At 50.8% G+C, this 12,161-nt stretch overlaps 2 protein-coding genes across 2 annotated transcripts; one reads left to right on the forward strand and one right to left on the reverse strand.

Annotated features, from left to right (window-relative positions):
* The first annotated feature begins 636 nt into the window (after positions 1–636).
* CSUI_009440 (uba ts-n domain-containing) lies at positions 637–3,393 on the forward strand. Its single transcript, XM_068069556.1, has 5 exons — positions 637–682; positions 1,071–1,142; positions 1,739–1,950; positions 2,217–2,302; positions 2,663–3,393. The coding sequence occupies exons 3-5, from the start codon at positions 1,739–1,741 to the stop codon at positions 2,752–2,754; spliced, it is 390 nt and encodes a 129-aa protein (XP_067918466.1). The 5' UTR covers positions 637–682; positions 1,071–1,142; the 3' UTR covers positions 2,755–3,393.
* Positions 3,394–4,571: 1,178 nt separating this feature from the next.
* On the reverse strand, positions 4,572–12,159 carry CSUI_009441 (rna pseudouridine synthase). Its single transcript, XM_068069557.1, has 5 exons — positions 10,753–12,159; positions 9,739–9,872; positions 7,711–9,234; positions 6,973–7,308; positions 4,572–5,974 (listed from the first exon to the last, which is right to left on the reverse strand). The coding sequence occupies exons 1-5, from the start codon at positions 11,402–11,404 to the stop codon at positions 4,736–4,738; spliced, it is 3,885 nt and encodes a 1,294-aa protein (XP_067918467.1). The 5' UTR covers positions 11,405–12,159; the 3' UTR covers positions 4,572–4,735.
* Positions 12,160–12,161: the final 2 nt, after the last annotated feature.

The raw sequence follows: 12,161 nt of genomic DNA on the forward strand, positions 1-12,161 counted from the left end.
GGGAGGTAGGATAACGAGGCCTGTCAATGTAGTGGACGATAACTAATTTCTGCTCTGTTAAGAAAGACACTGCTTCGTACTCGTAAGTTAAAACGGTGTCTCTTTGTCGACAAAAGAAGAACCGTCGGAAGGCTTGACTTTTTTATTGGCCGCGCTACACACACAGAGACCAGTTCAATCCACGCCCATCAAGCATGCCACCTAGATCAAGTAGTGGGATCTATCTGCTTCACAAGCTAAGACAACAGGGGGGAGAAACGCCGTCCTTTACTTTGCGCCACATCGAAATGGCTCACATCGGCAGGGTAGCTAGCCGTCACAGAGTCACGAGAAAAGCAGTATCTGGTTCGGAAACAAGGGAAGTGAGTAGATTGACTGAGTGAAAACTCGTGGCATGATTGCGTCAGCTATCCTGGTATCTACTTTGATAGATATTCTGTCCGTGCACGAATAATGCGAGGTCCGAAAATCAACTCTGTGGAGGTACGAAGTGTATGGGGAGCTTGTTCTCATGCTTTTGTATTTCTCGCCTTGCTCCCCGTGGCCACTATACAGGACCGGCTGGAGAGAGAGAAAAAGGAAGCGATTGAGAGAGAGAAACAGAGGCTTCATCAGACTAAAATGATGCTCGAGCNNAGAACAGAGGAAACGACAGCTCGCCCAGCTGCAGAAGGAAAAAGAGGTGAGTGAGCTAGGCTCATCTACTCAACAACGAAAAAATCAGCCCGAGATCTTTCGGCGCCCAAAACGCCTATTGGTCCGTCGTAGCCATCTTGGGAGCAGTTGTTTATCGCGGCTTCATCTATCTATCCTTAACGTCAAAGCCCCTGTACAAGTACTTTCACTGCAGCTCAAACTATTTTTGTTTCGAGCCAAGGTGTAACTATATGAAGTATCATCCCCTCTTGCTTTCAATTATCCGCGCCTGTCTATCGCTCCGACCACAAGCACGGGGAAACTGTACCAGTTCATCTACACACGCGGACACCGTTTCGTCCAAACGACGTGTTTCATGAGCATGCACTGATCGTGTCTCTGTGATGTTGCGGGTCTACCTACCTCTTCTGCAGGATCACAAGAAGGAAAGGGAGAGACAGCGACAACTCCTCAGACAGGAGTACCGGGAACGGTTTGGGTGTGAGGTAAGTAAGTAAGCAACTCGTATCCGTCCTCTTGTGCTCGCAATGATAGTCATAACTGTCTAATGAATTCGGCTCCTTGTGTTCATTTCTCAGCCAGGCCCTTCTCCCGTATACTCGTTCTCTCATTTGAGCAAGCCTAGAGAATGTGCTCTGTCGACCACTCTTTCATATTTAATTCCTGGTAAATCTTNNAAGTACAAAATTATGATCCTGTACTGATTTGTTCCACTCTTGTTTTTCGGTCTTCTCTCCTGAATGATTATGCAGTATATATATATTTATACGCACATAAAAAAAAAATATGCATTTTTACTTGCTAGTTCGTATGGTTGTCCCCCTATAGACACACCATCATCTCTCCAGTGAGGCTGTGCGCACCCTTCGAGTTCGGTGTGTTTCCATTCCTAAACCTGATGGCATGTTGTGTCCGTACACCAGTCAGACGAGTAGCAATATCGCACGTCTCCGTGGACGGATTGTACGAAAGGATAGAGGGAAAAGGCTTGTTTGTTCCTCATGAGTCCTTTCTTGCATAACATGACCCTGTACTCCCCCTTTTGCTTTCTCCTGTGCGGGATGTCGGGGGGTTTGGACAGATGCCAGAGGAAGAAGAAACGACCGAGGAGGGGCTTGCAGCGCGTTTGAAGAAAATGAGTGGCAAGGAGAAAGTTGCTTATTGGTGTAACCAGCTGCTGAAGAAATACAAGAGGGAACAAAAAGACTCTCTGCGTGTCTGCTTTACAACTATTCGGACGTACTGCCTGAATGCTAAAGAGCATCCTCTTGAAGAGAAATACCTGAAGATTCGGTATGTACACATGGAGAATGAATATCCTTTTCCTTTACTCATGTTTTTCGTGCTGCCCCTGGTACTCATGACACGCCTCAATATGCTTTGTCTTTCTATCGTGTCTCTCCACACATGTGTACTTCATGCATACATATATACTACGCATGACCAGTGTAGCTACGACCTCCTTCAGGAAATTTAGGTGCCCTTGAAGGCCCTCAGAACACTAACCTAAACCGTTCATGTCTTCGGAATCCCGTGAGAGGTGATGCCTTGTTTTTCAGGAAGGAAAATAATGCCTTCAAGACCCGTGTACTTCCCTTTGAGGGTGCCCTAAGTCTCTTGGAGGTCTGTGGCTTCAAAGACAACGGTAAGACCAAAAGAAATGCACTATGGCAGTTAAAGAGCTGCATCTGTATAGGGACTAGATCCCAGTGAAGTCTCTCATCAGTGACCGCGCGTTGTAGAAGGAGACCCCAAGGGTGTCTACGATGCCTGGTACTGTCCGGGCTGCACCGGCTGTGCACCCGAAGTCTAAGAGATATCGTCGCTGAGGGCACGTCGATATGTATGAAAGCTATCCGTTCCTCGATCTTGTGCGTCCTAGCGGACGAAGAAGCCGATTTCTGCGCGCCGTCTTGTTCTTCTTCCATAAAGTTCTCTTGCATCGTACACTCGTGTCTCCGAACGCCTTCGCCTTCAACTTTTTCTACGTATCTGTTTTTTCCAGGAGGCGAGTTTCTAATAATCGAGGGCCAGCCAGACGGGTTCGTGCTCGGACAAGCGCTGAAGTTCATTGACGTTATACTGCAACAACTCTAACCTCGAGTACACTTTGGAAGCGTTAGCACACTCGCTACTTCTATATAGTCCCCAGCGCTACCACCCGATCGAGGGTTTCGGGTTTGAAAAGAACTTGTGTTTTTGACCTCTTCGAAAAGAAGAACGTACTGAATTCCTGTTTTCTAATATCAACCAAGAATCAAGAGGGCTCTTCGAATCGTGTCATTAATGGGGAACTATTTGTTTCTCTCTTTTCACGCGGTCTCTTTTTCTCGTTTTGCCTTCTGCTGTTGGGTCTGTCGTAAGCTTCACACACCGTCATTCTCTGTCTCGTCTTCTACTCCGGGGGCGCGTCGACCCTGCCGGTAGAAGGGACGAGGAACGGAAGCTACGTGTTCGCTTTCGTCTATCAATTACCTTTATCACTGGCAAAGTAGACGGTGTCTCTCTCCATGCGTATATGGGGAGGTCCGACGTTACTAGGCCACTTTTTCCCCACTCTACCTACGGAAGTACAGCTACGCTTTCCTTTTCGTGAATTCATTTCAAAGCACAAGAGGTTTGCTTCTCGGTTTCGCTTCTTTCGAGCGATCCCAGAACAAAAGACCCTGCCCAAAGTGCCCGCGCACTTTGTATACCTGTTATTTCATCTTTCTCCGCTGTTCGTGACGTCTCAGACTTTTTTTGTTGATTGCCTGACTTCCCACGAGAACACGAGTTCCGTTTCTGTGTGAAGACACCAGTGCCCTAGTACTTTCTCCGGCCGCCAGAAGTCTGTACTGTTCTCCGGGCAGGTAAACGAATGAGGAGGAAAACATGACGCTTGGAGAACGGAAGTTTCCCTACCAGCAGATCGAAACGCCATTTCTGGTAAAAACCGAATCATCGTAACGCCTTTCCTTACACCGTAGATACCCGTAGCTTGAGCACAGTCCCTGTGTGAAACCCTCGCCCCATCACAGTCCTAGCCTGTGACTTCCTTCTGGGAAATGCAGGCACACCGTGAAACGGGTAGGAGCAACGTGCGAGATGACTGTCGGACCCGGCGTGCCATGCAGTGAATCTACGTCAGCCTCTTACACAGGAACCAATCTAGCTTCCGTTCACGAAGGTACAATTGGTTCCTCCGTGTCTCAGCCCCAGCTCGTGCGGCTGGTACGCTCAAGCCTGAGGTAACGGGGAGACTCGGGACTTGCGTATCGCCAGCTCCTCTGCTAAAAAGATCAAGCGTTGCCGCCCTCTTGTAGGACAGCAGCCCCGACGTAGAAGCGCGCTGCCGGATGGGCATCCGCCGTTTGTGTACACGGGAAGCCACTCTACGGCTGGCACGGAAAAGCGTCTATACTGAAGATAGAATCCAGTACACGAATTCTGAGGTATCTTCGGGAATCCTCGTGATAGAGGATTGTTGACCGACGTAGCGGCGTGACGCAGCGAGGTGAGCGAGCAAGCGAGTGTCCGTCTGGGGCCGCCGTGTGGCCGAAATGTCCTCTGACAGTTGCAAGTGTGCAAGCGACCACCGCATGCCACCAAGAGACCCGCCGTGTCCCTGAGCCTTGCCAGACCGAAGCGCCGGCGGTGGTGCTTGCAAAAGGGGCCATACGCAGCCATAGCGACAAACCGATGGCCCACCGGGGCCAATCAGGCACACCCAGCCACCGCAGGCAAAGCGTGCGAGGTCAACTCGGTCACAACGCCGTCTGCTGTCTCCCGGCCGTCAGCGTAACATCAAAAGTGACAGAGAAACGGGATGCACTTGCCAATCCCTCTGTAAAAAAAAAGGAGAAAGTGCAATGTCTACCTCACTTGGAAGGTTTCCCCAAGGGTACCCGAGGAAGACCATGACTACCTGCGAGTGGCGGAAAGACTGACGCAGTATGGTAAAATGAGCAGAACGCAGGTGGCATGTGCCAAGCGCCTCCTTCAACTCCAAGCACGTACGCAACTATACCCATCCCCACGAAGCTGCGTCCCACCTGTCCGGGAAAAACGAGGAACTGAAAGAAAAGGCTCTGCAAATTCAGCTTGCAAGAATTCCTTGCGGCGTGTGCCAGTACCCTTCGCCTCCTAGAATTACATTCTTCTTCACAGCTCTGGAATGCACCCCGTCTTCGATCACTTCAGCCTGCTGTCTCTCTAGCTGTTGCTTCTGTTTTGCCTCTTGCATCATTGTTTTTCCACTTTCTCTCCACGCTTCCATTTCGTCCTCTTGTAGAGCATCTCGAATTCCTCCACCCCATTCAGGTGGCACATCAAGTTCGAAAATGAGCTCCTCTGAGGTATGGGGACGCAACGGATCTTTCATGAAGAGTCTGAACGATTGAAGCCCTAGACTTCTACATGATGCACAAAACACACTTTTCTCTCCTGGCGAAAGGACCGAAAGTTCCCTAGTTTCCCTACCTGCTTCTCCCGACACCGGCAGCGACTCATCATCTCCATCGTGTCTCCCGCCCTCCGATGATTCCGCAGATCGCTCAGTGACATCGCGACGATCACTCTGGCCGACAATATCGCAAATACGGTCAGAAGATAGCTGGCAGGGCGGGCATCGTACCGCTAGTGACTGACACTTGCCTGGGGCGGTGAAACCTTCAGTCACACAGTTGTTCTTCTCTTCCTCTCCTTGTCTCATCATTACCACAAGAGTATCCTCTCTCTTACTCTTGCGAGTCTGATCTCCTTCTCTCCGAACAGCCTCTTCTTTCTCCGCCTCCCCCTCGAGGGTTCTTTGGACAGGTCCAGGCAATGAGGAGCTGCAGTCTTCTCGCTCTTTCGTTGCTTCAACCCTAGAGCAGACAGCAGGCCGTGAGAGCGAGAAGAAAGGCACGATGGGATCTTGCGGATCAAATGCCAAAAAGCCGTCTTTTTCGCCCGACTTCATCGAATCCGCGGGACTACTCTCAGCTCTTCTGGCATAAGAAGATACAGAGCTAACTCCGTCTCTCCCGTGGGCGTCTTCCTCTCCGTCTTCCTTTTGGTCTGCAAGCAAAACGACTTGGGCTCCCGCCGGTTTGTCTTCGTCCTTGTGGCTTTGCCTTGTACGGGTAGGGCTGGCTTCTTGAAGATCTTCATTGCTATCATCAGACTCATAACCAAAAGGATTAGAAGGCAGATCGCTATCAACCGACTGCGTTACGCCGCTGCATTCTTTTGTCTGAAACTTTTCCACGAGAACTTTCTTCTTGAAGTCTGCCGAAAAGACAGGATGGTATAGCGGGTCATTCGCCAAGGGGCACCCAGCCTCAGAAAAATGAACCTACCGGAGGGAAATAAAGCAACGAGAAAAAAATCAGCCTCTTTCCGATTTGTAGACTGAGAACTCATCCGTGTTCTACATGCTGAGACTCGAGGTGAAGGAGTAATGAAGCCTGCTGGGATGAACTCTGTAGAAAGCTTCGGGAAAATGTATGGATGGGCATGCAGCGGAAGACTCCGGAGTATTCAAGTACGCATACACACGAATATGGAGCGAAAATACACTTCATAATTGGAGGGAGACATACATTTGGCGGTGTGTACGACAGATACGAAATGCACGAGGCGCGAAGCGGAGCCGTCACTCCGAGTTCATGTATCGCGTAAGTAACAGATTCTCTGGCATGCATATAGATTGTGAGATGACGAGGAACCAACAGGAAACGTACTGTATAATCTTATCAGCGCGTGATGGAAAAACTGCTAGCATAAGCTGTATGGGCGCAGTTAGGGAGGAGTCGGAAATAGTCAGTACGTCGTGCAAGCCCAATGAGAACATGTGTCCGCAGAACCCGCCTTGACAGCGTGAATCTCACGCAGCCGGGTCTAGAAGAGCCCTTTTCTTTGTTTTCGACAAGCATAAAAGAATATACGGTCCCTCCTAACTATACACGCATTCACGAAGAGAGAGATAGCTGTCTATGCACTTGGCTTAGCTAATCAGTCACCCTGCACCTACATAGCAACAGTTGAAAGACGGGCGCGGACGGGAGTGCTCACAAAAGCGATCGTCAAAAAAGGCAGACCAAAAGAAACAGGCTTTCACTCCAGGCAACGTTAACTATCGCACCCCATCCCACGAGGTCTTTCCATACAGTACTCAACAGTTGACTCGCAACCAGACTGGCGACAACACTTCCGTCCAGCGGAACACAACGATTCATCCGCGCTACGGCACACATCCCCCTCCTAGCAGGGACTACACAGAAGACGGAGAAAGCGACCGAAGACCAAGTGAAGCCATCCCCTCCCTGTCGAGCCTGAAGATGTAAGCCGTACCCGTATCTGGTGGCAACGAGGCGGTTCCTGAGTGGTAACACGGTACAATCCCAAAACTCTCTCTCGTCCGTCGCCGGCGAGTTGTAATCGATGGAGCGATAACAAGCGGAATACTGTACGAGCCAGGAAACTACTATTCAAGAGACTTGAGGTCTCCTGGCCGAAGCCACGTTCTCTTCCTTCTCTACCCTCTCGGAGAGAGAATCCATCTGGTGCCGGGAACAAAGAGTCGACGTTCTTTCTTCTAGGGTCTTCACTGATGAGGGGAAAGAAGAAGTCTCGAGGAAGAACTGATGATGCAGAGGCCGACAAACATGTAGAATAAGCTAGAGCGTTCTGTACACACATACGCGGACCAGCGCATCAAAGAAAGGCCACGGTTAACGAATAAATTCACATTCGAGACCTGCAAAAGTGTCAGTCTTCTGCCAGGGTGAAAACTGCTTGAAAAGCAGAGACCACGCGGATACATATCTATCCACTCCGCAGTATCGTAACGATGTCGAAAGACCTGGACCAGGATAACAACGCTGTCCCGGACGATGCAAGTATTGACTGAGCTTACTTCTCTGTAAATACTATGGATGAACTGGTGTGAAGGCGGCACCGCCCCGAGAGGCATAGCTCCTTAAAAGCAGAGCTTGTCCCACTGGCGGGTATCTTTTTACGCATCTCCTGAGCAGGCAGCCTCTCGATGCTGACTCTACCTCGCGCAGTACCGCTCAGTGATTCCCTCACCTGTGATATCTCCGGCTCCAGTCCAGGAGGGACATGTGAGCCGTCGAGCAGCTGAAGTAAATCACGCCGTTTCATAATTTTTGAGGAGTTAACCCGGAAGCTGTCGCTGTCTTCCTTCCTCTCCTCCTGGTGTGGTCGGAGCTTGACCGGCCGATTCGCTATTCTCGATTTCAGCACCCCGGTTGTCACCAACTCGCCTCGATAAGGATCCCAAAGACGCAGACATCCCCGTATAGGCACCATCGTCGCAACTGTGCGAGGGTTTGACCCAGTCCTTGAAAATTCACAACGAGGCGGCTCGCTTGGCATCTTCTTTTCTGAGAAGTAATACGGCATGCCCTGAGTTTTCCCCATCTCTTCTGAACTCGGACCCCTGTTTTCCCTAGACTCATCAGAACAACCACTAGAACGATTGACAAACGATAAGCTCGAGGATCTCTCCTGCTGATCGTCGTGGGAGCTGCGGTGTCGTTTCCCCGCGTCTTGACTCGCCCCTTCGTCTTCTGTGGAAGTGTGAACCACCGGCGCAAGTACCGCTTTCTCCGCTTCGACCCCCGCTGATGGTTCGACGTAGGACCGGCCATTTCTCGACTGCCCCCGATGGTGCGCTTCATGAGAGTCCGACTTTGCTGTAAAAGAAAGACGTTTCCCCTCTCCTGTCTTGCTGAAGGTGTTCTTCTGAGCTGTAGTTGGACCGTCACTTGCTGTCCTCGAAGCAAGGAGTCGTTCAACAGGAGACCAACCCCACCGAAGAGCACTGGCGAAGACAGGCAAACCATTCATCCAGCCGAAGTCCCTCGTGCTCGTTGCACGGTACTTGAAACTATCAACTGTGTTACTACTGTCATCACCGTTCAGCTCCTTGCCGTAGCAGTTAAGCAGATCATCATATGAAGATGGTCCCTCTTGAAGGGTGTCACCTCGCTTCTTTCGCTTCCCTGCTCCTATGAAATCTTCTCCACACGGCCATAGAGACCCATCTTTAACCACGTCTTCATATTCTTCCCTATCGAACTTTGGGGAACTCCTATTGCTGACTGGCCGACCATGAGATGCACAAGGGCGACCGCTACTGTTACTGTGAGTACTACTAGGACCCTCAGCAGGTATCAGGCCGGGGTCTTCCGGCACGCACCCCGAGGACTGTACGGGAAATCTTACCTGAGACTGATCAGCAGGGTACGACGTTGTCAGGGACAGTGAACTGGGGCTATAAGAGGCAACAGGCGGGTCGCCAGCCCCGCCAGTTGCAGAAACAGGAGGGACAGGAACTGCTGGAGCACTAGAAGAAGTTGAGGAGATAGAAGACGAGCAGGAGGGGTTGCTGCGCTGAGAAGTAGTAAAAGAGAGAGACGACGAGAGAAAGCAACGTCCACATGATGAAGAATCCTTTTGACAGCTGAAACTGCTGGTGGTATCGATAGGGTTGCACTGGTGTGAAGTCGAAGAGGGTAGAAAGAAGTCAGTGGGAGGACTCGTAGGAGTCTGGGACGGCACTTCCAACAAAGAAGCTGACATCCGATACTGGCAACAACACACAATGAAAGAAAAAGAAAATGAACTTTGCCCGGGTTAAACGGACGCAGATCCCACGGAAGACAGTCAAGACTCAACAGGCAACACAACAGAACGATCCGTCAAGTCTCAGCGGCTCGACCGATATCGGTAGCGCCTCCATGCTTCGCTGGGAGGCCCATGTGCAACAGTGTCTGATCTTAGCGAGCGATACACACACACAGCTTTTTACTCTTGAAAGAAATTCTTTTTTATCAGACGACGAGGACTGACACAAAGGAGACTCAGTGGTATTGGTAGCACTCTCTGACGACGAATGTTTTGTTCCGGTTCTCCTCCTGCTCCCTGAGATGTATCTCTAACCGAATCAGGTGTAGCAGCGTCGTCCCCCATTCATATGCACCCCTCCCGTCATTACACCCTCATCCCGAGGGCCCAGTTTCATAGCAGGTATACGGGACTAACAGAGAGAAACTGGTTCGACATAAGAGTTTGTCCGCTTAAGAGGATTACCCCTGCTTTCTCCGAACCGCCTCCACCATGCCTTCTTTTCTTCATCGGAGAAGCCAGAAAGGGCAGTGCGCCAGACAAATCGGCCAGAACGCGAAACTCCCGGCGAATTGACTTGGACTCAAAGAGCATTCTTCCTTGAAAGACAAACAATATCTAGCAGAGTCACATGATTGTGGGGAGCGGAGGAGACAGGCATCGCCTGATCTACTCAGCAGAATACAAAGGCGGTAGTAGTAGTGGCAGCCGTGCGCTTGTGGTGACGTCGAGACGTTGAAAATAAACAGCCCATGTCTGTTTCTTCGAGAATACAGGCAAACAAGCAGACTGGAAGAAGAGTTTGCGGGGCCGATATTCCAAGAAAGGGAAACGATGACTCTCCGTCATCATAGAACGATGGCAAACACTGCGCTGCGTTGTGCAGCTACCAGTCTGACGTACGGTGCGTGCGATGTGTCTATACACACACACACACCGGATACTTCTGTATACTCACACAGAGAGCGAAAGGGCTGCTGTCAAGTCTACAAGACTGGATGCTCGACTGAGCCCTACAACGTGGTGGCTTGTCCGTGACAGCTATGAGAGGTCTCACTATCCGGATAAAAACAGTCGTGTCGTATGGAAGGGACTGAAGTCGAGATTTCCTAGGTTTCTGTGCCATGCAGAGAGCGAGTGCTGTAGGTACAGTCCCATCACCCCTGAACTCCCTATAGACTGTAGAGAACCCCGTTTGAACTCAGCTGAGTGCGTCGTCACCTTTCATGCGCAGTAAACACGCGCTAGTCCTGCAAAAATAAGGTTCCTATTGTCAGACACAAGCGAAGACAAGGGAGTCCAGTGTAACCGCCTTCTCTCCACTTGCCCTTCGGTGCAGTAAGCGTAGTGTTCCGGGCATTATATGCATACTCTTGCACGAGCAGTACTAACCGGAGCTTCGACCAAATACAAGTACGATGTACGTCTTGGCTACGCATAGAGACGTACTTCAGACATGGAAGCTCAGTGTCCTCTTACTCAGCTGTCGGTCCATGGCCTGATCTGTGGCCACGAGTAGAAGGCCCTGGGCGTCCGCATCAAGTTGCATAGGAAAATACAATCCCTTCATGATTTGTTGTTCCTCCATTTCTTCCTCCATAGCCTTGAGCAGATCTCGGTTGACTCTCGTCCTTCTGTTAGGGTTGGCGTCGTCCGCCCCCGAAGAGCCACTCTCCCCCAGAGAAAGGACCTTCCTTGTGGTGGCTGCTTCAAGCAGGGGTTGGAGAACATTCTCTACTGAGGGACGATCAGCCGCAGAATGCCGCAAGGTCCACCCTGGCGGCTTACTGACAACGAACCATCTATCGGAGATGCAATTGTACACAAAACGAAGTGTGTGTACACCAAGGCCACTTCGCGTTGTAGATTGAACGGCCGTAGCACTCTGCTTTATTCCACCTGTGGCGCCCGTTGAGAAAAACCTTACGGGGCTTTGCAACGGGGTAAAAAACGAACGACGGTACTCATGACCTCGTTTTCTATATGTTTGTCTACGAGGAAACCGAGAAAGAGAGCAGTACTTCCCGTCATGACTGCCGTGAGAAACGCCATGATGATTCACTGAGACCGCCTTTACAGGGCTGTGCGCACCATATGCTATTGACCGAGCGGCACCACTGTGGAAGCTCATGATGCCTCTACTGCGGCTGCGCTTGAGGGAGGAGGCTGAACACTGGGCCGTACGCAGCAACCATCCCCGCCTGTTCGAGAGTTGCGTTGTGAAACCAGAGCTGGTGTGCAGAGGAACTGGCCGGTGGCAGGAAGAACATGAAGTCTGTTTCTGTTTCGCCCTTCAAAGCTTGACCGTGTCTGGAACCCCGACAGAGCTTCCGGTAGTTATAACTGCTAAACAATACCACATACAAGTCACCACCCATGAAGTTATCCCTGGTGGCTTCAATAAGTGTTTTGAAGCTCAAAGCTTTCAAGCTCACGACGATTGAGGAACGTCCACAGTTGGCCGAGCGCCCTCACGTCCTTTCGCAAAAAGACCTACACAAGGGAAAACAGTCTTTTCTTAATGACCCGGTCTCTGCGTCAGCAACCTAACGGACGGACGTGCGTCGTGAAACATCCCAGGTGCCGAAGTCTCGAAGTGGAGAGTGTCTTCGTCGAAGAAGAAATCGTACATACTACGAGCTACTGCGGGACAGCTACAACGACCTGCCTAAAGAGCTCGGAACGAAACAAGGGGAAGCTGCAAGACCTCAGAAAGTGAAAAAGCAAACGGAGACCCCATAAAGTGGACAGAGAAAGGAAGTGCAGACGACGCAGAGCTGGAACGAGCGGGCATGCAGTGCTGTACTCAAACTTTTCTCTTCCGGAGCGGCCCTGGGAAAACAAACGAAGTCATAGACCGTATCAGTCCAGGATCTTCAGCCCCCCCC

This window comes from Cystoisospora suis (genome assembly GCF_002600585.1).
Source record: "Cystoisospora suis strain Wien I chromosome Unknown contig_5631, whole genome shotgun sequence".
In the NCBI taxonomy this organism is placed as follows: Eukaryota; Apicomplexa; class Conoidasida; order Eucoccidiorida; family Sarcocystidae; genus Cystoisospora; species Cystoisospora suis.

Bases quoted from the DNA above. Each gene is read 5' to 3' on its own strand.
- CSUI_009441 (XM_068069557.1), bottom strand. From the start codon at position 11,404: ATGAGCTTCCACAGTGGTGCCGCTCGGTCAATAGCATATGGTGCGCAC. The intron at 9,873-10,752 runs GTAAGAGGACAC...TTGTCTTTCAAG, and splicing joins GGCCATGGACCGACAGCTGA to GAAGAATGCTCTTTGAGTCC. The intron at 9,235-9,738 runs GTAATCCTCTTA...TGTTGTTGCCAG, and splicing joins GCGGTTCGGAGAAAGCAGGG to TATCGGATGTCAGCTTCTTT.
- CSUI_009440 (XM_068069556.1), top strand. From the start codon at position 1,739: ATGCCAGAGGAAGAAGAAACGACCGAGGAGGGGCTTGCAGCGCGTTTG. The intron at 1,951-2,216 runs GTATGTACACAT...CTTGTTTTTCAG, and splicing joins GAGAAATACCTGAAGATTCG to GAAGGAAAATAATGCCTTCA. The intron at 2,303-2,662 runs GTAAGACCAAAA...TGTTTTTTCCAG, and splicing joins CTGTGGCTTCAAAGACAACG to GAGGCGAGTTTCTAATAATC.